At 42.6% G+C, this 27083-nt stretch overlaps 1 protein-coding gene across 3 annotated transcripts in view; it reads right to left on the reverse strand.

Annotated features, from left to right (window-relative positions):
- Positions 1-27083, reverse strand: part of Slc9a9 (solute carrier family 9 member A9) — a 546122-nt gene that overhangs the window by 194135 nt on the left and 324904 nt on the right. For all 3 annotated transcript variants that reach the window (XM_075964987.1, XM_075964988.1, XM_075964989.1), the window contains exons 10-11: positions 26560-26673; positions 25016-25127 (exon numbers count right to left, since the gene is read on the reverse strand). In XM_075964987.1, the coding sequence (XP_075821102.1) occupies positions 25016-25127; positions 26560-26673 (226 nt within the window). The remainder of the gene's footprint in view (positions 1-25015; positions 25128-26559; positions 26674-27083) is intronic.

Below are 27083 nucleotides of genomic sequence, written 5' to 3' on the forward strand. Positions count from 1 at the left end.
TACCCAGCTAGAAAGCTTGAGAATCATAACAACAGAAGCAGCAAGAGCTCAGTGGTGCTTGTATCTTGAGGGAACCAACAGCTATCTGATTTGACCTAAAGCCCAGTGACTTCTAGGGAATTTGTGCCTGGTACCATAAACCCAGCCAAGAACCTATGGGTGGAGAAGTCAAAAGGCCTAGGGGAGAGCCTACTAAAGGAATCTGGTACTGAAGTATTAAAGCCTTCTAAATGCTTCTAAATGCTCATCCTTATACCCACAGATAGGTGCAGCTTTCTCATCTCTTTGAGGAAGCTTCTTTTTACACCAGACAGAGACAAAATGTAGAGTGACCATGGGTGCTCAGAACCAAAGGGTACATTGGTAACTCCACCCCTAAATCTGAGGGAGCATCTCGGAGGAAGAGACAAAAAGATTGTAAGAGCCCGGGAACCCAGGTGACTGTTATGCAATCGTATCTTTGGGATATGATAGAAGTGCTGCTTCTATGAACTCTCAGGGATATGGCTGCCTATGAAGATCTCGCCGAGTTCACACGCCAACATGATGGAGGAGACTTTCACAAGGGCCCATCTCTAGATGGTGAGCTACAGGCAGTCAGTGGGGATGAGGGAATAAAAAAGGCTTTTTTTCTTTTTCTTTGGGGATGATACCCCAATCCTAAGGGGTCAGCCCCAAGCACATGCACCCAAGATCAATAATAATTGGACTCAGTAGTTTGTGCGCGTGCGTGTGTGTGTGTGTCTGTGTGTGTGTGTGTGATTATAGAAGAAGCCAGAAGAAGGCATTAGATCCCTTGGAACTGGAGTTACAGACAGCTGTGAGCTGCCATGTGGGTGCCATGAATCAAACCCAGGTCCTCTGGAAGAGCAGACAGTGCTATTAACAACTGCACTCTCTCCAGCCCCTGTTAACCCATTTCTAAACGCACATTTTAAGATTGACTTGTGGTCTTAAACCAGAGTGCACATCAAAATCTTGTGGAACTTAAAATCTTTGTGTCAGGGACCTAATAGAGATTTAGATTCTGTAGCAATGAATCAGGTGATAGCTCAGGGCACTGGTCATGGTGGCCCAAGGCCATCACATCAACTTTGTATCAGCTGAAAGTCTACTTTACGCTTCATGAACTCCACGTTCTCTGCCATGTCTTTCAGAGAAGTCCCCGCAAATCCTAGTTTATGAGGTTGTAACTCAGATTAACACATAGCTTCCCATAGTCCACAGGAGCCTGTCCATCAAAACCCCACTCTATCTTCCTTTGTCTGCTCTCACCGAGAGACTCGGAAAGCAAAGCAACATTCAGTGCTCTTTATGCTAGGAGCCCACTCCGCCTCTTGCTTCACTTGCAGAATTCTGCATTTTCTTTGGGCTTCTCCAGTGTCTGACCATTTGAACTGTTTCTGCCCACCCCTCACTCTCATGGGTTCTTGGAATCCTCTGGTCACATTGTTCTCTCTTTGAAATCCTATATAACACACTGATCATACCATTTGAATTACTAAATTGTAATCGCAAGGAATCAATATTTAATGGAACATGTTCTTTTTCTCCCAACTTCTAATCTCTCAAAAGGTTAGAATTACATCTTTTTAAAGCACTTCCCAGATTTCCCACAGTAACATGGGTGTGACACTCAGCAATGCTCTTAAAGTGAACAACTGCATTGATTTCTAACTTCCAGATAAGATATGACAATATAAATGTGTGATTAGTTAATTCTTCAATTCCTTCAGCATTCAGAGTTGAGTGGCAAATGAGAGCAAGCTCTTGACTTAAAGGTGCATCCAGGTTAGTTACATAGGGTGCTGGGAAGAAAACCATAGCAGGTAGGAGGAAAGCCTGTGTATACATGAGGGGTTCAGTGTTAGGATGCTTAGGGAAGCCTCGCAGGCTAGTGATGCTTGAGCAGAGACTCCCATAGAAGGATAAGCCTGGTTGGCACCTGCTCACCTTTGGGAAACTTGAGCAAAGCTCAAAGGAGGGGAGCTGCAAGTCAGGGTGGCTGGAGTAAGATGAAGAGATTTGGACTGGGAGACTGTGGACGGATGAGATGCCATAGAGGTCACAGAGCCAGGTAATAATGGTGAGAAACTTTAGGAAGGGCTTATGCAAGAAAGTGATTTCATCTGTTCATCATCTGTTCAGTGGTTAGAAGAGGACCCCTGGCTGCTGTGTGGAAGCCATATTTCTAGGCTGAAAGCAGGAGCCAGTGGGCCCGTGAGCCAGGCAGCAGGTAAGGATGATCACTGGGGTGGGAGTGTGGTATGTCCTGGCACATCAAAGCCTTAGTCTTTATTGGTGAATCAGACGAGGCTGTGTGTGTGTGTGTGTGTGTGTGTGTGTGTGTGTGTGTGTGTGTGTGTGTAGGGGTCAAATGAGGGTGTGGGAGGGTCAGGGTCAGATGAGGGTGTGTGTGTGAGAGAGAGAGACAGAGAGAGAGAGAGAGAGAGAGAGAGAGAGAGAGAGAGAGAGAAGAAGAAGAAGAAGAAGAAGAAGAAGAAGAAGAAGAAGAAGAAGAAGAAGAAGAAGGAGGAGGAAGAGGAGGGAGGAGGAGGAGGAGGAGGAGGAGAAGGACATTTGTGTGTGGGGAGGGGGGGAGAGGGAAGCCAGAAATACACTGTGTCCTGAGCACTCAGAATGATATAAGGAGTGTGTCTGGTGATGAGGTCAGGGGTGTCTGGGGGGGGGGGTGAGCAAGGTTTGGATTATAGCTACATTTATATGAGAGGTCAATTAGTTTCCCCAGTAGAGAGGCTGAGCAGGCAAATGCTTAGATGAAAGAATCCATAATTCAAAGGTGGTTAGCATCCTCTAAACAGAGAGTAGGAGGAGGAGGGGGTACTTTGGGATTTGAAAAGTACGGGAAGGTAAAGTTTATTGCAAACCGTGTTGGTGTTTGCTTCTTGGCCTTTGTGCTCCCTGTCCCTTCAGCTGGCCTCTGCTTCCGTGCTCCCACGCTACTCCTCCCTGCTACACTGCCCCTCCATGGCAGTCCCTGGGCTGCTCCCTGGGGCTGCTCATCTCAGGTCAGGCCTGCCAGACCCCACGAGCACAGTACCTCCACCTTCACCCAGCACTTTGCATGTGTGTTTTCATTGTACCCTTGTCGTCTGGAGTGTATGTATTTTTCATCTTTCTTGACTAGAAAGTCAGTTGGGGAAGGGCAGCCCCAGTCTGTGGCATTTGCTGTGACATCCCCTGGTGCTGCAATGGCTTCTCTCTCAGGGTAAGCACTCCCGGAGCCTGCCAGGTGATGAATACTGGAATGAATGGAGGAAGGAAAGGTCATTTTTGCATTTGAAAGTGTTACTGGAATCCAAAAGGAAATGAGCAGGAGATGGACTGGGGTGCAGAACTGTTCCCGAGAAACCTATCTGTCCTTTGAAAGAATTGTCCTTTACGGGAGTCTTTCAGCTCCCTCTCTTTTCCATTTGGAATAAAAACCAGTCTAAGCCTCCCCACCCCCTCACTTCAACTGCTGTGAGGGGGTTGATTTCAAAGATCTAGCACATTCTTATTATTAGTCTGGTAAATCAAAGCCTGGGACAGGTCTACAATTGAATTATGTATAGCTTTTACACTTGCTAAAGTCTTATGACCTTGCACAGGGTAACTACTTTCAGCAAAAATGTCAGTCTGGTTTCAAAATACGCTTTCCGGAATCGTGCAACCTTGCTACGTGGTTCCATTTTCAATTCAACATCATTTTATCACAGGGAAGAGAAGCCAACAGATTGTTTGCAGAGGAAAAATTGTCCACATTCAGAAATAAATTGAGTCCTTCTAGAAAGCAAGCTTGTGTTAGACAAGTAGAACTTTCTTTCCTTCATCTCCCCATGAACTTGCATTACTAAAACTCAAGGCTGCAGAGGAGGAAAGAAATGCAATAGCAATATATTTTTATCTGGAATGAAGTTTGTTTTTAGAAGCCCTGGGCAGCAGGAAGGGTAATTGGGGATGGGATTAACTCTGCCACAGCTCTGAAGTCAACACGCAGAGCCGCCTCTGGCTTTAGAAGTTGGTTTTTCTATAGTAAAGACGGATGTGCTAGCATACCGTGGGCTGATCCTCACTGCCAGCTCCATCTCCGACAGCGGGCATCCAAAGAGAGTCGACATCCTCTGAGACACACTCAACTCCTGGCCAGGCTGTGCTCAAGAGAACTCAAAACTTTCCATGTAGAGCAGAAGCTCTCAACTGGGGCAATCTTCCCCCAGTACATATTTGGCAAGGTCCAGAAACATTTGTGGGTGTCCTGGGGCTGGGAAGCGGGGTGTTGGGCTGTGCAGTGGGGTTTGGGAGCTAGTGAGACTTTGCCGTCATCCTCAGGGCAGAGGCCAGCGATTCTGCAGATTCACAATGCACACAATAGCTATCATAGTAAATAGTGGGACTTAAATGTCAAGAATCTTTAGAGTTGATAAACCTCACTTTATATTTGAGATATTTTACATTATAATATTATTGTAACACTGATGTAAACAATAACAACAATTCTCTAGAGGCTGCTTTAGCAAAGATGGCTACTTGTCATAGAACCTACTTGAATATGGTTCTAGATTCTGCAGAATATGGTCCCAGAATTTCTTCAACTTCTAAAGAGCCTTATTTATTAGGCTTGTGGTAGACACAACACTTCCTTTCTTCTTTCTTTTTTTTCTCCCCCTGAGATAGGGTCTCACTGTGTAGACTTGGCTGTTTTGGAATTCACTATGTATGTATGTATGTATGTATGTATTTATATATATATGTATGTATGTATGTATGTATGTATGTATGGCATTGAATTTGCACTTGTCTCTGCCTCCAGTGTTCTGGGATTGAAGCCATGCACCAATATGCCTGACTGAGATTTCATTTCTAAAGAGTTGACAGTCGACATTGATCTTGCTATTCTAGACAATGATAATGTAGCTTGACTCATTATTACAGTTTGCTTTTCCATTTTTGAGGCAAAACACGGACCAAAAGCAACTTGGAGAGGAAAGGGTTTATTTCCATCTTAAACTTTTATAGTTCCTCACCAAGGGAAGCTAAGGATAAGAGGTAAGAGAAGCTCAAGGTAAGAACCTGGAGGCAAGAACAGAAACAGAGGCCACCAAAAAAATGCTGCTTGCCAGTTTCTCATTCTTGTTCAACCCAGCATCACCTGCTGAGGATAGTGTGGAGGCCCAAAAATGTGAGCCTATTCTACCTTGTCTGAAGGTCAGAGAGTTTGAGGTTGCTCAAAGTTGTTAACAACAACTGTGGCTACTACACACCCTGACCTAGGGTATGATTACTTGGTGTTTGGGACATTAAGATGGCGCATACAGGTAGGTCTACTCTGCCCTGACCAAAGGTCAGAAAATTCTAGCATGCTTCTGCTCCTTCTTTAGAATTAGGAGGCCCGACCTAGGGAGTGGCTGCCTTCAGGATACTCAGTCTAGGCTGGGTTCACTGTCTAAACAAAAGAATGCTTTTCTCAAGAATTAATGACTTGATGTCCCAAGTATTGAAGCAAATAACTGTTCTAGTTGACCTTTGTATCATGTTAAAGCAGTCTTTTTGCTTTTTCCCTCCTTTTTGTATTGGGATTTAAAACTGTATGGAAAATTAGCCATGGGGCAAACTCAGAACTCAGTATGCAGGAGACTGAGTGGCCCTCATGATACTATCCTATGTCTCTGTGGTTCTTTCTTATCTCTGTTCCTCCTACCTAACATTTCTAATCCCCACACCCCTACCCCGAAACATATGAACCCACCTGGCTAGGACACAACAGAAGTCACCCCAAAAAGGTGACTCCCAACAGTGTAGCACTGTCCATAGTGGGCGTGGCCCTTTCATATCAATCATTAATCAAGAAAATATTCCACAGACCAACCTGATGTAGGCAGTCCCTCAATTCCATCTGATTTCCACTTGTATCAAGGTGACAAGAACTAACCAGGACACTTGGTCTCTCCAATCAAAACCTTCATTTCATCTGGCAGCTGGAATGAGCATCCCATCAGGAAGGGTGCTGTTGTAAGGAATGTATTGAAGGGCAATACCCCTTCTTCCCAAGAGGAATACATTTTAAAGTATTCAGAGGTATACTGGTTCATGCATGCAATTAAGGCACTCTGGAAGCTGAGGCAGGAGGATTACTATTAGTCTGGGGACAGTTTGGACTACAAAGGAAGTTCCTAGACTACCCTAGGATACATACAGCATAAGTCTTGTCAAAAGAGAAATAAAGAAAGAAAGAGAAAGAAAGAAAGAAAGAAAAGGAAAACACCTAAACCAACAAACCTTATGCTTTTATGTTTGCCCATGGGATTGAAAAGTGTACAAGGGTGGCTGCTGTAATGACCCAGGTGACCATTTTGCTAATGACAGCAAAGACTGAGTCAGAGCAGCTGCCAGGGTACTCTTCTTTCTCTCAGCAGGAATCACGAGTCCTCTAAAGCTCCAGACTTTGGAACAGATTCCTTTGGGACTTAGGGAGATAGCATGAGAAGTCTTGCTTATTACAGAAATTCAGTCAGTGTCTGAAACACAGGCTGACCAGTGATTGAACTTTCTCGATATATCAGAGCTAATGCTGCACAATGTTGAGTTCCTAAACTGCCCTATGGGTGTTCAGTACAAGGCATTAGTAAATGCAACTGCTTCTTGCTCATTTACACATATAACTTATTTGAATCAATTCTATTAGTTTCTTTCGAGCTCTATCTATAGAACCCGAGGCAGACATTACAAGGGATTTGTGCTGGCACAACGAGACTAATTTTTGAAATTGTTTTGCTGATGTTAATAGTTTTCTATGGTTTTGTCTACGCTATGCCCCAAACCAGCAAACAATTAGTAAATAAATTCAGGCAGAAAACAGGATAGAATTACATGGCCTATTTGTTTGCCTCAGTGGAAGACTGATTTGGTTAGAACTATCAATAAAATATTTGTTCATTGTGGACATATTGAAAACCCCAAATGCCCATGTAGAACTGAGTGTCTAAATTGTTCATGGTCCTGTGTCCTTATAAGATTGTATTCCTGGAACATGGGGAGTAGTGACATTCTGGGTTATCACCTTTCATTATTGAGTGTGTTGGGGTCTCACATGCTTTCGTTGGTTTTACCATCTCAAAAGATAAATGAGTCTGGTCATTTCAAGATACTGTCACTTTCTCACCCCCCGTAAATGCCAAAAAAGGATCTCTATTTTACATGGGTCAACTTGCGGGGGAAGAGGAACACCATATTTTTTCATATACAGACTGGCACTTTGAGTTTTCACATTTTGGTTGGTGTAGTGATCCAGGATAAAAGCCTGCACATGGAATATAAAATTGTCCTGACCTGAAGGGACAGAACAAAGCAGGGGACAGATCTGTAGCTTGCACTTAGCTTCTGCCCCAGAGTGTGTCCTCCACAGGGATTAACAGTCAGCTTTTCTTTAGAATGAAGACCTCCATCTGTGACAGGCTGCTGTTACGAGAGCAGCAGGCAGTTTGATGGCATACTCCTCCTGTGAGGGCTGGATTGTCATCTATGATGTCGAAGGGAAGCAAAAGACGCTCTCCCTCTATGTGTTTCCAAGTGAGCAGTTTCTGGACAGGAGGGCTGAATTTTAAAGTACCCTTGAAAACTTTTATTTATTTTTATTTATGTCTATGTGTGTGTGCCTGGTTATCTTTATGTGCACCCACATGTGTGTAATACCTATAGCAGCCAGAAGAGGGCACTGGCTCTGCTGGAACTGGAGTTAACAATCAGCTTAAATGGTTCGTTTAATGTACACTTCCACTTTAAATTATCCATTCTATCTTGTATTATTTCCAGGAGATATTACAAAATTGCCTTGCCAGCTCACACCAGCCTTGCCCATTTCCATAGGTGGGAGAGAAGCAACAATAATTTCAAAGCAAGAGATTAACAAATGAAACCTACTATTATCTAGCCTGAAAGTTGGTAATAGTAACATGCCTTCAAAAGTAACGTGTGATTTTGAAAATACTTTTCAAATCTTTGCTTGCTCTATGCTGGGGGAATGTGTTTGCTTTCTTATTAAAAGCCCTGAGGTTATTTGAATCAAAACTGAAGTTAAACTCAATTTATACTTAGGAAGATAGTGTTCTCAAATGTGTGTTCTGGCTTACCTAAAACTCGGAAGTCGGCACCTGTAACAAGGGTTTGCCTTTCCTTTCTCTTGCTTGCGGGATGGCCCAACCATGCCATACCCTCCGCGCATTCACTCTCCGACCTACCTCTCTGCAGCCTTCTCACCTTAAATCCAGGGCTCTCCCCATCCTGTGCTCCCTCTCCTCCCTGTCCTCAGCCTATCTTGTGAGCTAATTAGTTCGATAGTAGGCCACTAACCAACTAATGGGGCACAGAGATGGGACTTTTCTCCACTAGAGGATAAGAATGCCGAAGCCCCCTCTTTCTCAGGTGGTAAACCCCGTGGCCTGGGGCAGGCATTAGTGAGTGGTGATGACAATAGGTCTTCAGAGGGCTTTAAGTGGACAGGATTAATCAGCTTATGAAGGAAACGAAGCACAAAAATGCTCTAACCACTGTGTCAAGCAATCACAGAGAAAGGCATCTGGGTAATGGATGGGCTTGCACAGCCCTGTTGTGGCAGAGCAGACGGGCATCCCAGAGCCACACGGATCACAGAGCCCATTAGCTCCTCGCGGTTTCACCCACTGAGAAAGGGTGGTGTGGTTGCAGTGAATACGGAGTAGCTGAGACACAGTTGAGGGTGGTGGCCAGCCCCATCCCTTTGTTTGTCTGATTAGGAAGTCAGAACATTAGCATTCTTCACTCAGCTCCAGAGTACATTTATAGCTAGAATGACTTGCTCTTGCGTTTTTAAGCAGCAAGTCAGATTTTGCTACTTGGTACACCACAGTCTTTCATAAATAGGAACTATGGTTCTGTCAAAGTACAAAGAATACAGGCTTTGAAGTGGACTCTGCCCTTGGTGATTCGTGAGTTCTAACCCATAGCTTCCTAGACTGCCAAGTAGGAAAATAAAAGTTCTTAGCCTAGGTGGTTAGTATTGAAAACCAAACTAGCTATCCAGTTGCCTTGAGGCTGGAAAGGTGGCTCAGCTGTTATGAGCTCTTGCTGCTCTTAAAGAGGACCTGGGTTGGAGTCTACCAAGTATATGTAGCAGGATAATCAGTTTTCTCATGGAGTGTTCTGGGGCTGAGTTATAAAGTCCTTACAAAACTCCCAACCTAGAAGAGGATACGGATAGACAGACTGACAACCATGGTAGAATATAACCTTCTAGGAAGGGATAGCATGAGGGGCCATAGGAACAGATAAGAAGGATATCAACTCAGACTTGAGGTGTCACAAAGCTTTCTAATAAGAAAGGTCTAAGCTGAGGTCTGAAGAATCAATAGAATTATTAAGAAGTAAAGGTGGGTTCGAAGAAAGTGATTAGCCTGAATGGATTGGAAGGCATTCAGTCACTAGATAAACAGCGCTATGCTGATCAGTTGACAGATGGAGGCACCTAGAAGTGGCTAGCAAAAATGTCCAGTCTTTTGGCATCGTCACATGACATCATCTTCTACAAATGTGTTCAGATGCATTCACAACCATTCTAGAATGCATGTGGTCCACAGACCACACTGGCTGGAGAAGCCTGCAAACAGAATTCTGTGACACACTCAGAACTGAAGCCACTAACTGTAATAACTTTTGGGAACATTCTTCTTACAACTGAGGGGAAACAATAAATATTGATGAAAAATTGACTTTCAAGTTTTTCCTCAATATCTTTCTCCTCTTCTTGTGGTGCTGGCAGCTATTGGAACATGAACATGAGCCAGCAGATGTTGGAATGGATAGGGAACACAATCGGGAAAGTCTGGTGGACTTGGCTTTGTTGTTTGGGTGATTGTTGTGCAATGAGCTGAGGGATGCATTTTCATATAAATCTGCATTGTAGTCATGTTCCCCTAGTTAAAACTTGTCTTGGTTTTTGTGAAAGGCCACATCATGGCTCTATGTCTTCTTCCAAGTGCAGCAAAAGGGGATAAATTCAGGGGAAGGTGCCTTTGCCACACCCTCTGCCTTCTGCCACCACACTTTCTCGTCTCCCAGCCAGATAAGCAGAGAATCTCTGCATGGTAGCTCCTCCGCCCGGGGAGTCTACAGTTCCCAAATCAGTGGTTTCAAGAAGGCTGCCAGGGCTCAATTAGGCTTGGCATTTCCCCTCCTTCTATCAGCTCCTGGCTCTTATTTAGTTTTGAATTAAATAAAAATTGCAGCACATGGATTTGAATTAAAACAAGAAGACTGATCTTTGTAATATGCACCACATCAATAGGGAAGCTAATTTGTGCGAAACACATCTCCTCCTTTAATTTAAACCACAGAGAGCAGCTTCTTTGCTTTCAATGGAGCTGAGGGCTGGGGCGGGGCTATTCACTGGAGCACTACCAGGACTGTGCTTGGGATCAGTAGGTAGGAGTGGTTTCAAGGGAGCTTAGCATTTCTGCTTAAGCCCTCTGTCCTGGATGTCACAGGTCATACCAGAGCAGTTACAGCTTCCTGGCCTTCAGTTTAAAGAAAGTCTTAAATCTGTCTCAGGATTAACTTCTTTGATTATCTCTTTAACAGCATCTAAACTACCAACAGAACGGTCATCACTCAAAACTCCTTAAGACAGAGAAGTGGGGTCCAGATTCCTCTCCTGGAGACCACGATCCAAGCACCACTGTTCCATGGCTGTGTGTATAGACACTACTAGTCTATATTGAAGAAATTGTATGTGGGCTTGTTAGGTGAGAAATTCAGTCTGTTGTTTTGTTAGTCTAATTCCTTTGGAGGCAAGGGATGGAGGCATGGGGGTAGGGCAAGGTCTCTGAATCATCCACGAACTACGAGGGCTTTACTCAGAAATATTTGGTCATCTCCGTGTTTTTCCTGCACATATATCTGTACACCACATGTTTGCCCAGTGTCCGTGGAGGCCAGAAGAAGTCTTCAGGTCCCTTGAATCTGGAGTTAGCGGCAGTTGTAAGTCACCATATGGGTGCTGGGACTCGAACCCATGTCCTCCAGAAGAGCAGCTAGAGCTCTTAACCACAAACTCATCTCTCTAGTGTAGGGATAAGTCCCACCCCTTAGGGGGCATGTTCGCCTCGGGCTAATGTCTGCCTATAAATTTGGCGAGCATGCCCCGAGCTGTCTCTTCTACTTCCTGGTCTCCGCGGGAGCAGTGGTTCTGTAATTCTATTTCTACATTAAAACTATATATATTTTTACAAACTGTCTGCATTCATTTACGCCGCTACACTCTAGCCCCATATTTCTTGGTCCATCCATATTTGTAGGTCAGTTCAGCCAGGTTTTAAGGAGCCTGAAGCCTATATACATGGCTCTCTCGAATGAGAATAAATAGAAACCACATGAGTATGTCTACACAACTCAGTATGCTCTGTTAGGATTTTCTTCCCAGGATCTGAACTACGGTACAAAGAGGAAAGTAAAACTTAAGTCCACAAAGTTCACAAAGAATTTACCTCTGCTTTAAACATTTCCCCCTCCTGCCGAATGTCAAAAGGTGTGCAAATTGTGAGGGTGGATAAATAAGAGATTTATCAAATGGTAGGCACCATCGACCGAAGCAGAAAGCTAAGGTTTCTATGTGATTGACATTTGAGTCTGAAGTGTATTGGACTTAGTGGACTAAGCCAGGCCAAATCTCTCTCACAAAGGCACCTTTGTCTTTGTTTACCTGAATTCCCACCTTAGAGCCTGCACTGGTGGAAAAATATGCGCTGCAGGAATATCTGGGTAACTGATAGAAAAATGATTTTATGACTCAGGCCAGGAAGCAGGTAGGCTAATTTCAGATCTTTACCTTTGCCTCCTCTCCTCCAAATCCAATACCCCCATTCTCATCCCAGCTTGGTAGCAGACCCTGCATCCTCTCTTTCCTTTCTGCCCCATCTCCAACTGATCACATGACCTTCTCCTCCAACCTTCCTCCCTGCCACTCATCCCATTATCCCAGCCCCCAACATCAGCAGGCATTCCTTTGGAATTCACAGACCCTCAGCCAGTCAGGGAAGCACGTGAGCTAACTACAGACCATCACCTCTCTCTCCCCTGCGCTCAGTGGGATGCTCCAGTCTAAACCCCAACTTTGTAGCAGGAAGCCTGCCATAGTATCTTCCTCCCCTTCTCTGGCCATATCTCTAACAGATCACAGAGATCATCTCCTCCAGCCTTCTTCCCCACTCTTCTATTATCCTAGCTCACAATTCCAGCAGGCATTCCCTGGGAACCTGCCAGCCAAGCCTGCCAGAGAAGAAAGTAGGCCAGCCAGCCAAGCAGGAAGGCTAGCTTCACATCTTCACCCTCACCCCTCTACTCCAAATCTACCCCCAGTCTCATCCCAGCTCTGTAGCAGGCTGCCTGGCTCTTACTCTCTGCCCCCAGCCTCGGGGGATTAGGCAGATCTTGGTGGAATGGCCTGCTTACCTCCAGGAGTGTGCCCTTCCCAATTCTCCCATTCCTAACTCATCCCCATTCCTAAGTGTCTGCTCCGGATACCTAGGAACACATTTACCTGGAACTCCCAGTGGCCACACCTATCAGGATCCCAGGAGAATTTTCTATGAGGCAACACACAGCCACTATATCCTCCTAAGAACCAGAGAGTGCAAGAGAAACCAGAAAAAGCAAACAAACAAAACAATAACAGCAGCAACAACAATAACCCATCAGATATCATCACCTAGAATTATAATTCCCCCAGACCCAGATGCCTAGATGTCAGCATAAAAACCACCAATAAACAGCCAGAATCACTTGTCTCCACTTGAGCCCAGCAACTCTACCACATCAGGGCTTTAATATTCTAACAAAGTTGAAATGAGAAAAAGAGCTTAAAACAGCCAAATGAAGACAATAGAGATGCCTAAAGAGGAAATGAATAAATCCCTTAAAGAAATCAGTGACAACATCAACATATATTTTCAATAAAAGAAAAAAATGGTTTTACATTCCCATTTTAGAAAAGCATTATTGGTTTTCTTCACAAAGGTCTTCTTATAAAATGTTAGTTAGGCAAAGAAAGGTTCCATCTAAATCTATTTGATAAACATGGGTAACTAGATTCTGTCAGGGGACCACTGATGACATGCCTCACCGGAGGGCCCCAGACACTTCAGGCATCTTTAACATTTAGTCTCTATTTGAAGCAAGCATCTTCTAAGGTGGCTGCATTTTCCTCCTGGTGTCAGCTGGTATCAGTCTCATTTACTCAGGAATGTGAGTATGTTGTTTACTTCTCTCTGCAAACCCCTTCCTTTGGCTCCAGTGATATTATACTGACCTTTAGAATTCTTTGTGTTCAGGGCCTTGAGATGTATCTTAGTCAGGAAAGTGCTTGCTTTGCAAGCATGAAGAACTGAGTTTGATTCCAAGAAACAACTTCAAAAAATGACAGATATGATGACATGATTATATCTGTCCTAACTTTGGAGATGCAGAGACTAGAAGATCTCTGGGGTTCACCCAAGAGTCGGCCTCACCCACTTGGCTAGTTTCAGGCCAATGAGAGGCCCTGTCTCATATGAGGTGGATGACACCCGAGGAGTAACATCTGGGGTTGTCTGCTCTCTCTCACACACATGTATACACACACACACACACACACACACACACACACACACACACACACACACACGTTTTCTGGCAAATAGGAACCTCTGAACTTTAAGTTCTGAGTGAGCTATAGCTGTCAGAATCCACACAGGAAATCAAAGGTGAGTGTGTAGTATTTTCTTTAGAGAAATGTCACCTTGTGTGTGGTACTCACCAGTGGAGACATCGTGAAGCCTCAACCTGTCACTTGGAGGAGCAAACCACTGAGCAGCGTTCCTCCATAGTCTCTGCATCAGTTCTTGTCTCCAGGCCTTGGGTTCTAGTTGTGGCTTCCCTCAGTGATGAGCTATCCCTGGGACATGTAAGTCAAATGAACCCTTTCCTCCCCATGTTGTTTTTGGTCATTGTTTCTATCATAGCAACTGAAGCACATTAGAATAGTATAGTAACTGATGTGGGATTTCTTTCTGTATGCTATGAATATGTTTTATTACCATTGGTTAATAAAGAAGCTAATTTGGCCTATAGGAGGGTAGAATATAGCCAGACTGGAAGAGCTAAAGAGAGAGTAGGCAGAGTCAGGGAGATGCCATGTAGTTACCAAAGAAGAAAGATAATCAAAATTTTTACTGGTAAACCACAGCCTTGTGGTGATACACAGATTAATAGAAATGGGCTAATTCAAAATGAAAGAGCTAGCTAGAAATATGCCTGAGTCATTGGCCAAGCAGAGTTGTAATTAATACAGTTTATGTGTGATTATTTGGGTCTGAGTTGCCAGGAAATGAACGAACAGTCTCCAATTACATAATGGTGCCAATATGAGGCAACTATGTCCACATAAAACCTGAGCGAGCTTGGAAAGGAATTCTAGACATAAAAGAATAAAGTTAATCATGGCTTCTTGGTAGCATTTTCTTGGGTGGGCTCTGTTTGCTAGAGGTAAAAAGAGAAGCGATTCCATTAAGAGAAGGATTCCTGACTCAGCATTAGGGGCAAAAACTGAGTGGTTCCTTTAAATGCTGGCTTCCTGCTTCACCAGCTCAAATGATTCTGGCTCTTTTGAGGAAGTCTGGCTATGGAACATTTAAATGGGGTCTGTCTGTGAGCAGAGTGCTACAATTTTCTTAATGATGATGTAGACCCACTACATCCCTGGAGCTAGGATGGTGAGCATGGCTCACAGAGGAGGTGAACATGCCTCCACCATGTTGGACTAGGTGGAGCAAACAGACAGGGTCACAGAGTTGGTCCCAGCCATACCTGCTTAGCATTAAAAAAAAAAGTGCTCCTGGTCAGAAAATGATTACAGATGCATAATAAAGACAGATTCAGATAAAAAAAAGACCTCTGAATGGGTTACAGTGTTGGATAAATATACTAGGCCTGGGAGAAATAAGAAAAAAGTATAGACAGTTATAAAAAGAAATAGGTTGAAAAACTAAAACAAAGTCTTTTTAAAGAGACAGTAAAAGTCGGTCATAGAGTATAGGAGAAAAGAAAATTAAGTCACATTAAGATGAAATATACACAGAGTCTAGATTATGTATATTATTGTGTTTTTGAATTTTTTTAAATATTTATTTATTTATTATGTATACAATATTTTATCTGTGTGTATGCCTGCAGGCCAGAAGAGGGCATCAGACCTCATTCCAGATGGTTGTGAGCCACCATGTGGTTGCCGGGAATTGAACTCTGGACCTTTGGAAGAGCAGCTAATGCTCTTAACCATTGAGCCATCTCTCCAGCCCATGTTTTTGAATTTTTTGACTGCAGAGAGACATTTGATTCTGGGGGAGGGCTGCTAAAGTAAACCAACATATATATCTTAACTTCAAAATTTGAATCTAAGGATATGTTACTTTGGAAAAGAGGTTCTGCTTTTGTTTCCACAAAGAATGGGAACCTGTGAATTCCTTCCAGACAAATGTGGTTTGATGGAACAAGACCCCATGAAAGTTCTCCATGAACCCTAAAAATACTTCACCCAACAAAAAACAGGAAGCAGTTTGGACAGGAAACAGTTTGGAGAAAACTACACCCAAATTCCTAAAATGATTATTTATAAATGTTTGTTTTCATTTAAAAGGGGTTGGGTATAAATCGTTAATGGTCATAGTCAATCTCTTTAAAAAAATAAAGGCGATATAATATGAGATGAATACTTTGCATTAGTATGAATCTTGGTTTATTGATACAAATTTAAGGTCAATTTTGTTGTATGTATTTCCATTCTTGCTTAATATCTGTTTACACAGCTCATTAAAATGTACTGTAAAATTAAAAATCACAGGTTAATAGGTAGCCATTTATAATAGTCAAACTTGTAGCCATATTAATTAAGTTTTCTAGGTATATAGAGATATATTTCAGTTAGATAATCTTTAACACTTCAAAGACCTACAAAATATGGCATTTAAAATGTTTTAAGAACTTAGACTTTCCTCAACAGTGAGACATGTCTGCTTTTGGAAGCACCAATTACTTCAGAGAGGTTGATGGGCATTAAAGAAACCCATTATGAATTTGCCTTCAATGTGACAAGTTTAGCCATTTGGGTAAGAAACTGCTCTTGCCTGGTCTGCTTGATAGTATCCTGTATGAACTGGACATGCAGGGCCTACAGAAAAGTGACTGCTGAACATTCTTAAAGATGGGATGGTCCTTCAGGCTTCCTGCCTCACAGAAGAAACTGACAGACGTTCTGCAGGGTACAGAAGAAAGTGACTGACAAACTACTAAGATAGGTGAAACAGCCTTTCAAGTTTCCTGCTTTATGGGAAAGTCTGCTGGATACTATGGGCCTGTAGGCTGAAAATGGATGCCCCAAGTTTATAGAAGAACTTTGGGTGCCTGTCCAGGCATCAAGATGTCTCTGTCAATTCTAGAACTTCGGAAGTTGCTTAAAATGCACTTCCTGTTTACTTAGGTAATATTATATCCTTCTGGGGTCTTTGAAGACTTGAAGACATAGTTATAGTTTTCCTCAGTTATGATAAAAGATAAATTAGATATGAAACTTTAGACTCACAAAGATTAAATAGATGATAGTATATTTTCTTTAATTTTGCCAGATATAAAGAAGCTAAACATTGTAACTGTAATTATTGCTTGAACTTGTTTTGTTATATGTAATTTTACTATGTTAAAGTTAAAACCTTCAATTTTGTTTAAACAGGAAAGGGGAGATGATGTGGGATTCCCTTCTGAATGCTGTGAATATGTTTTATTACCATTGGTTAATAAAGAAGCTGCTTCAGCCAATAGCAGGGCATAATATAGCTAGGCTGGAATAGATGTAGAAAGAGAGTAGACAGAGTCAGGGAGATACCATATAGCTGCCAAAGGAGAAAGATGCTCCGAACCACTAGGCCACAACCTCATGGCAATACAGATTAATAAAAATGGGTTAATTCAAGATACAAGAGCTAGCTAGAAATATGCCGGAGGAGTTACTGGCCAAGCAGTGTTGTAATTATAGTTTCGAGTCTGGGCTATTGGGAAATCAATGAGCAGTCTCTGATTACAAGTAATAGCTGTCTATCAAAGGGCAGTCTGACGTATGAGATTTTGAAGCTCCTTATAAACAATTGGAAGGAACCAATAGGCTGATGTCATGGGCTTGGACTCTGACAGCTGATTGCTGGTCCTCATCACAAGGGTACAAACAGAGAGGACAACAGCCATTGCTGTAGCACTTCTGTTCAGCATGGCAAATTCCTCACCTTTTAGTTAAAATGAGTTCCTGGACATTTAAAGGACGAGAGTTCTTTTATGTTCCTTCTTTCATTTTCCTCTTGTTCTACATTCAGGAGTCATATATTAAAGACTAGTACATTTAAAAAAATAACTTCATATTGAAGTGAAATTAGAAAGTATTTGTGCAAGCTCAGAGAAAGCCAAAAGCTTGGAAGGACCTGAGATGCTTATAGCTCAGGTTGGTCTTTTACAGAAAAACAGCCTACTCAAGCTAAAATATATAACTATAAAATTAAATTTAATTTAATCTAAAAACAAATATAAATGACAACAACAAAAGAAAGCAAGCCCAAGGCAGGGTGCATGTATATTTTCTGAATTTACAAAATATTAGATTAAAATGTTTAATGTTTAACTACCACAAAAAGAAGTCTATTCTCAGCTTTTCCAGCTATTTGCAAGAAAAAAACAATAGAAAAAGACCCAGCAGAAGGTTATATCGGTAGTGACAGAAACAACTCCTTTTAAAAGGCTCTGAAGCAAAGGAAGATATGGAAAGAGTTACTTTACTGTTGATGTAATAAAATACCATGGCCAAGATGACATAAGGAAGAAAGCTTATTCTTACAGTTCAGAAGGATGAGAGTCCAGCATGGGGGGAAAGAATGATAGCAAACAGACACAGAGGCAGGAACAGGAAGCAGAAGCCTTGTATCTCAAACCAGAGAGATCAAATTGGAAGCAGGGTGAGGCTATACAACCTCTAAGCCCTTTCCCAGTGACATGTTTCCCACAGCATGCTGCACCACCTAAACCTCCCCAAACAGCGTAACTTGGAAGCCAAGTTCTGAAATACAGAACCTGTGGAGGACATTACTTTTTCAAAACACCGCACTGTATGTATAAACAGACTGTAGATATTAAGCAGGAGGAAAACCTAGAGGATCCAGAAACCTTCTGGAACTGGGAAGCAGAATTACTCAAATATAAATCCACTAGAGCAATTCCGAGGCATATTTGAGCATGTAGAAGAAGATCATTGATTAGGTAAGAAGATCAAGAAAAAGGGTGGGAAAAGATAGGAAAATGCTGAGAGCCTAAGGAGACACATTATGACAAAAGAGAAAGGCCATGGAGCACACTCAAAGAAATAATGGATTGGAGGAAGCTTCCCCTTTGTGTTTGATAAAAGGCATAGATATAAATATCTGAGAAATCCAATGAACTTCAATGAAGGCGAACCCAAACAGATAAACATTGAAAAGACATTATATTTAGTTATCGAAAGACAAACACACACACAAAGGAAGGGTTCATATAAGCAGGACTCTGTGACTTACCATATGCAGAGTCTTTGGTGAGATGGTCAGCAGACTACTCAGTGGAAAGTTCGGAGGCTGAAAGCCTGAAGAGATGCTCAGTGGTTAAGAGCCCTTGCTATTCTTCCAGAGGACCCCATTTCAGTTACCAGCATCCATATCAGATGACTCATAATTGACTGTAAATCTAGGGCTAGGGGATCCAATACCCTTTCCTGACCCCTTTGAGTATTTGTGCACACATGGCATATTCTTGCACAAGCATACAAGCAACCAACAAATTAAAGATGGCATCTGAAGAAGATGTAGAAAATTATGAGATGGCTGAGAATAAAAATATGTAGCAAAATCTTCAAGATACAATGAGATTAAGGTAGAAGTGTGTAGCTATTATCCCATTAACACAAGAAAGATCTTGTGCCAACAACCCAACAAACAAAGCTTGTGATTCAAAGAATGAGGAAAAAAGCCTGAAGCTACCAGATAGAAGGAAATAATAAAGTTTGGAGCAGAGATAAGTGAAGTGAGGATAGAGACACTACAGGGAAAATAAATGTACTCATAAGTTGGTTCCTGGAAAAGGTCAACAAAATGAACAATCCTTAAGCTAGATATATTAAAAAATGAAAGAAAATTCAAATTGCTAAAATCAAAACTAAAGATGGGGACTTACCATCCATTGTAGAAATTAAGAATTGTAAGCAAACTGAATGTGGAATGCTCAGTAAAGATGAACAGAAAATCTGAACAGTCCCATAACTGCTAGAAGATGGAACCGATAATATGTTCCTAGTGAAAAAGAACATTGCAAACCCTGGTGGCTTCCTGAGTAAATTCTTCCGAGTGTTAAAAAACAAAACAAAACAAACTGACACTTATCCTGCAAAACTCCTCTAAAGAAATGAGAGGAATGGACAACACTCTAGCTCATCCTGAAAGGTCAGCACCACCCTCACTCCAAAGCCACGCAGAGACACTTCAAGAAAACTAGTGAGCTGACATCCCTGATGACTACCGAAAGAAGAAACCTTAAATCAAAGTCAACACTACGTTAAAAGAATTCTTCATCATACCCAAGTGAGATTTATTCTTAGGGCAGAAAGATGGCTCAGCACTGCAAAGAGCAGCAAACTGGATCAACAGAATGAAGGGGACAAATCACATGCGCGCACGCGCGCGCGCACACACACACACACACACACACACACACACACACACACACACCATCCCGTCCCACACAAACTTTCAATCATCTCAATAGTGTGGTGCAGGCAAAAGACAAACATATGGGATAGAAGAGAGAATCTGACAATAAGATCTCACATGTGTGGTCAAATTATTTTTGACAAAGCTGCCAAGATCAGTCAAAACCACAAGTGTGGTTTTGAATAAATGAAATGGAAAGCTGGTATCCAGGTGCAAAAGAATGATGTTCTGCTCCCAAATTACACATGTACATATGTACCAATAACTAGGCAAAGCCTAAAACAATAACATTCTTTGGAGAATACAGATTACAATTTTTGTGATATCAGATTTGGCAATGGTGTCTGTGTTAGGACACCAAATGGACAGATGATAAAATTAAATGACAGACTAACTAGACTTCATGAAAGCTTTTAAATATGTTGTGTATCAAAAGACAAATTAAGCACAACATAATAGAAATAAATTGAATGGAAGAGAACGTTTGCAAATCATCTATCTCATAAAGGGTCAATATCTAGGAATCAGAATTGTTGAAAGTCATTGACCAAAATGTTGAAGGAGCGGCAGGGCTGTGTTCCGGCCGTCCTGGCTCCCACATGGCTAGCTTTATCCAAAATAATTACACGGGAACTGTATTCTTTTAAACATTGCTTGGCCCATTATATCTAGCCTCTTCGTGGCTAACTCTCGCACCTGGACTAGCCCATTTCTAATAATATGTGTAGTACCCCAAGGTGCGCTTACCGGGAAGATTCTAGCCTATGTCCATCCTGAAAGACAAAGTAAGCAAGTGTTGGTGATGGTACAGAGAGATTGGGACTCTTGGGCACCATTGGTGGGACTATGAAATTCTACAGTTGCTATGGAAGATGGTATGGCAGTTCCCCAAATAATTAGCAGGTAGGATTACCACTTGATTCTGCAATTCTACCTCTGGATATATATTTAAAATTGTCAGCAAGGTTTCTAAAGCTATTTGTGTACCCATGTTCATAGCAGGATTTTTTTTTGTACTATCTAAGAAAAAGAAACCCAAGAGTAATAGATGATTGGGTAAGCAATATATGATATTTATACACATACATAAGGGACTATCATTCAACTTTAAAGGGAAGGAGATTCTATATTATTCTGCAGCATTGACAAACATTGAGGACACTATGTCGAGGCAATCACAAAAGACAAAATAGCACAATTGTGCATAAATGAGGAACCCACGGTAGTCAAAATCATAGAAGCCAAAAGGAATATGGTAGTTTCTGCAGGCTGGAGGGGATGGGAGCTAATGTTTAATGCATACAGTTTCCATTTTACAAGATGTAAAGAGTGTGACTATGGGTGGTGATCATCACACAGTTTAGGAATGCGTCTAATAACTGTGCACTAAGATTATGAAGTTTATGTTGTGTGAATTCACAATAAAAATTAGAGGGAAATGAAACAAAATAGCAACCAAGAAATAAAGGCCATTAATCCCTGCCTGTCTTGCCCCAGTTTCAAAGGCTCTGGGAAGGCAAAATGAGATTTCTGACTTGTGATATCATTAGGCCCCATCACACAGGTATGTAACATTGTTTGAAATGAGGGCAGTTGTTTAATGGAAACTTCAGCGCTTTTCCTTGTGTACCAAGCAATACTATGAATATTAGTCACTTTGAAAAAATATTATTAAAAACATGTAGAAGTAACGTAATCTCTGTGTTGCTTAGATTTATTCCAGTCAGTGCTTGACAGGTGACATAGATGCTGACAGCCTGCAGCATTCTCTGGACATCAGGGTCACATATAGTTAGTGCCTTGAAGATTAGACTTGCAAGTATTTTCAGTGATGGTAATACATTTACCAGCATCCCCATGAATTAAACCAAGCATTTCAACCCCTCAGGGTTAGGGAGTCACACACACACACACACACACACACACACACACACACACACACACACCGTTTAAGTAGACATGCTATGGATAAACAGTGCTTTCCCCAGAAGCTCTAGGTTATTAAACAACCCCTCTATGATGAGTTGTTGGTCAAGGAGGCCTCAGAAGCCCCCCAAACAATATAGACTATTGTTTGGTTAGGAGTTCTTGTTTTCTCACCATAACTAGGCAGTAAGACTCTATTGCTGAAGATTCTACAGGCTTGGGTTATAGGACACAGAGAAGTCAAATGGAGTCGATCTTGGAGACCCCTCTCTGCTGGCCATTCCACCCTGTCAGGATGCTTTTTTTCTGTGGGAGAAAGCCAGCAGCAATCCTACCCAGCTGTGGACCCCATGACCTACAGTAACAAGCTGACAATGCTCAACAGGGCAATGGTGGCAGGACTAGTATGAAATAACCAACCACTTTATGATTGGATTTGCAGCCCAATGCACAGGAAGGAACTCATGCCTGATGCTGCAAACTTTTAGAACGCCGATGGCTGCAACAGTCATGGACTCTAGTGGGGAACCTATTACTGTTGTTCTGCTCAATGGACAGACATAGCACCAACTACCTTCTAACTACTTACATTTATATCCAGCCATTAGTGCTGCTCTCAGCCTTTGTCAGAGAAGCTTCTGTTGACAGTGAATTGCACAGACTCACAACTGCCTAGAGTGCTGGGAATAACTGACAGTGGAGTACATGGTCCTAAGCGGAACACCTAAGCCAGTTCCTCCATGCTCAGAGAAGCCCGCAGAAGAGAAAGCAGGAAGAACGTAAGAGTCAGAGGATGGGGAAGAGTGTTGTGTCTCTTCTGGGCCTGACTTGGTTGTTGGACACATGAACTCATCTTGGCTGTAGTTAACTGCACAAGATCCGCATAAGACCGGGTCCATCGCTGTTTTACCAATATGGGTTCCTTAGATCCGGTGCCAAGGGCTCATTAGATCTTACCTACCCCCCACTGAGGGACTGTGGACCATTAATGACTGTTGGGAGTGTTAATCCACAGATAAACTGCCCAGATTCAGTAAATTACCCTTTGCTTAAACTCATGCAAGCAGCCACTATCAAGCTTCCTGTGCCATTAAAAACTTAGTAAAATAGACACAAAAGTCATAGGGGGATTTGTTAGAAAGAAAAAGGATTTTAGTGGAGAGGAAATAGAATGACAGAGGGTAATTAATGGGAGGAAAAAATGACCAAAAACTTACATATTCATGCGTGAACATCAAAGAAAGGGTTAAAAAAATCATAAAGACACCATCAGATTGTAGACCTTTTATGAATCCATATCTGCATATACCACATTGTTGGCCTCTACTAAGGTTGCTTTGTTTGTTTATTTTTCTGCAGCTCCAATCACATAACACTTCGCACTCCAGTGCTGGCTTTCAAATTTCAAGTGAATAAGGTTACCTTTACTTTCACATAAGAGAAGTCAGTACACCGTCAAGGGTCAATGTTGCCCTAAGTCACCGACCACTGTCAATGTGACACCTCACCTTCTTTATGACACTCACCATTGCATGTCTAGAAGTGTTAGAAATCCCTGTCAGAGGCCCTAGGAAGGATAAGCTGTACCTGTGGCTCTCCACGTGCCATATTTGATAAGACAACTTGTTCCAAACCTGGGAGCTGCAGCAGGTGCTGTGGACTAGGACAGCACAGAATCAAGGAGGGAACAAACCTTCTACAGCCAGCACCACTTTAAGGAATGTGAATTTGTGGACTGGAAAGAAGGTTTGGTGGTTAAGAACACTTCTAGAGGATGTGGGTGAAACTCCCAGCACCCCTATGGCAGTTTATCACCAACTATAACTCCAGTTCCATGCTGTGGGAATTCCTACAGCCAGTAGCCTTTAAGTTACCCACCCACTTGGACGTGGCCTCTTATACTATATATGCCAATGTAAAGCGCCGATCCAGCCTCTCTTCCGGCAGTGTGATTCAGTCCCTGTTCCCCGTTTGTGCAGAGGGATTGTGATCTGTGAGTCCACCCCTAAATAAATAACCCTTTATTATACTTAATTCTGAACTAGCATGGGATTTCTTTTTAGCATCCTTCTTCAGTTCCAGGGGATGGCCTCCCTAGGCACTAATCACATATTTGGTGCACAGACACACATGCAGGCAAGACAAAACGCCACACACATAATAAAATAACTTTTAAAATGTGAATTTCTGGGCTGGAGAGATGGCTCAGCCATTAAAGGCTAGGCTCATAACCAAAAATATAAAATGTGAATTTCCAAAACACTTTGTTGGCATGGAGGTGAAGTCTGGATTGTAAATGTTTTTGTCTTTGGCCTAAGTACTTAAGTTGCTAGAGATCCTATGCACAAAACAGCTTAATATTAGCTTCCTAGGACTGACGATCTATAAGCAGCAAACAACGCATATCAATAAATATTGGTTTCTCTAACTTTTTTCATATTTGCCTATGTGCCCCAACTCTCTTGGCACTATTCTGATGGCACACATTTTCCATTTTAATGTCATGTACCTGCCAATGGCCTCCTCTAAATGCATTGTTGGTGTACACACACACACACACACACACACACACACACACACACGTGACAGAGAGTCTTTGAATTCTGCCTCCAATTAGGGAAAGATAAATAGAAAACATTGTAATCCCTTAGAGTAGTTCAGTAGTCTGAAACTCACTTGCTATATTTTCTTCAAGAAAAGATCCTCTGTGCACATCTTAGCAATGAGAACATTGCACTACCTGGGAGAGGAGACTCGTGTTTCCACCACACAGAGCCTGGATCCACACTTGGGCACCTACAGGTACTTAATTAACATGTTTTTCAACCAATGACTGAGCCCACATGGATCTGATTATCTCTGTGATAACCACGAGAAATTTCTGGAGCCCTGCATGGATGGTAAAGGCGCAGGGAGGGGGATGGTACCATTCAATACTATATACTGGAACGGAGAAGATAGTAATCAAATTCCTCAATATGGAAACTGCTCTGATAGCTCAGAGGAAAGTACCATGCTCATCTGAGGCTCACTGCTGCTCAGATACTCAAGGTCACAGCAGTGAATTCCCTTTAACTTCCCTTCTCATTGGGAGTGGGCGCTCCCTGTTGCTCAGCCCTGAGGGATGAGCATGGTGCTGGGTCCAAGGGTAAAGATAACTCAGGTTTTCCATACGTTCTCTGGGTCCCCCATGGCGTCCTGTGCTCTGCACAGGTGGGAGGGCGGCGGCATGAATGAGCAATGACCCCACATACCTGAAAACATCATCATGTGTTGGAAGTTCCAGGGGATCTTCTGTTTCCTGCCCAGATTCAGGAGGAACGAGAGGGGATAAATGTTGCAGGCTCTGGCAACAAAAATCGCTAGCTGGTTGGGATGCGTTGAGGAAAACATAGCCGCAGAGGGGCAGACTGAAGGAGCTCAGATATCATGTCCATATGTTTTTCTAGGATATGACCCAGAAAACAAGGATAAACATGACAACTCATCTATGTCTAACTCGCTCACCGAATTCATCGTTCAATGTCAGTTCCTTCCCAGGATGACATAAAACTCTGTCTTTCTTTGAACATATGCTTGGCTGAAAGTTGGTACTGGAATGCCATTTCAATCACTACATTTTCCCATCACGTTCATGTTGCCGGTGACTGACTCTATCTTCAGTTCTGCCGGAAGCTGTGAAGTAGCAACGCCTGGCACCGTGGCGTTATCTTCTCCATGAGCACTTTGGAAGAAATAAATATATTTCCGATGGTTTCTGTCTCACTTCCCATCAGTCCATGTGCCTGTTTCTAGCAGGCTTGCTTACCTTTTTGATTTAATTTTGAGAGGAGCTGACTGTCAACATATATACTTCAACTGCTACTTCAGGAGCTACTTCCCTAAAGGCACAGTCTCAGAAGTGAGCATCTACTGAGAAGCTCAGCCGTAAGCCTCCCTTCTTTGCCATTGTCTCCTTCTTTGGTGGTCTGTCTGCTCTAGCTTGTCCTCTGCAGGATGAAGCTATCTGGGGTGAGGTAGCTCTCTTCCTTATAAGATCTAGGTTTCAGATAAAATTTGAGAGCTCAGCAGAATCCCAGTGGTAAGAAATTAACACCAAATTCAGGTGAACAGTGGGGACAGGGAGATGGCAAGTTCTCCAGAAGTTAAGACCATCTGCCTGTGACAGAGGGAGGCATCATCCCATTTTCCAAGGCATAGGACAAGAGCTGCAGGTTTTTCTTAGGGACGTTTGTAGTTGCTCAGTGTCCCTTTGATCAGATACTTGCTTCCTTGGGGGTTACCTCCTATTCCAGCCCTACAGAAGAACACCCTCTATATTAAAAGTGGGGTCTAGATTTTGTCTATTCTCCTAGGGAGTAAATGATCTCTCTCTCTCTCTCTCTCTCTCTCTCTCTCTCTCTCTCTCTGTGTGTGTGTGTGTGTGTGTGTGTACATGTGCATGTGTGTGTGCATGCATGTAACTTCCTGATTAGACTAGGCTGACTGGCCAGCAAGTCCTAGAGATCTGCAAGTGTCTGCCTCTCCAGAACTGGGATTACAAGTGTGTACCATCGTGGCCGGATATTTTGTAGGTTCTGGGAACTGAATTGTGGTCCTTGTGCTTGTAAGGCAAACACTACTGGCTGAGCTAACTTCTCAGCCCCAGAAGGTGTTAACTGATGGAGAGAAACTTACATGAGCATAATGCTTCTGATGCTGGAAGTGCAATGGTCATGTTGACTTCTATGATGGTTTCAAAGTCCTACCAGGAAAAAGGTTTAGCCATTTCTCTATTTTCCTTCTCTTCAAAGGATACAAAGGCGCCGAGGATAAAAAGCGCGTTGAAAATGTGATTCTGGAACGTGAACAGAGCCAGGCCCATGTAGCAGAAGATGACGTTCTCAGCCAGGAAGTTCATAAATTCAAACAGCTGGAAACAAAACAGAGACCAAAACCCAGTGGTTAGGACTCAGATTTGTGTACAGCGTATTTATTGTAACTTTCATGACTGACTGGGCAATCCTCCTTCCTGTGGCAAATCACCACTTTGGCCTTGAGCTCCTGCTATCAGGTCTGTTGACGTCCTTGGTTCTCTGCCCAGTGATGCACGCCACAGCCAAGCCAGTGTCCTATTATTTCAACCTGTCAGGCTTCCAGAGAAACCTCAGGTGGGGTGGTATTAACAGCACCATTCCTACTAGGATGACAAAATATTTCCTGTTAAGGAAGTGAAAGTTGAGTGGCCCTCTCCAGCAATGCTATAGTAAGAATGCTAAGATTGTTTAGCCTGTCCATACCTCAACAAGTAGATACGCTTGAGTTCCAAGGCCCTGGTTAAAT

This window comes from Microtus pennsylvanicus, chromosome 3, assembly GCF_037038515.1.
Source record: "Microtus pennsylvanicus isolate mMicPen1 chromosome 3, mMicPen1.hap1, whole genome shotgun sequence".
In the NCBI taxonomy this organism is placed as follows: Eukaryota; Metazoa; Chordata; class Mammalia; order Rodentia; family Cricetidae; genus Microtus; species Microtus pennsylvanicus.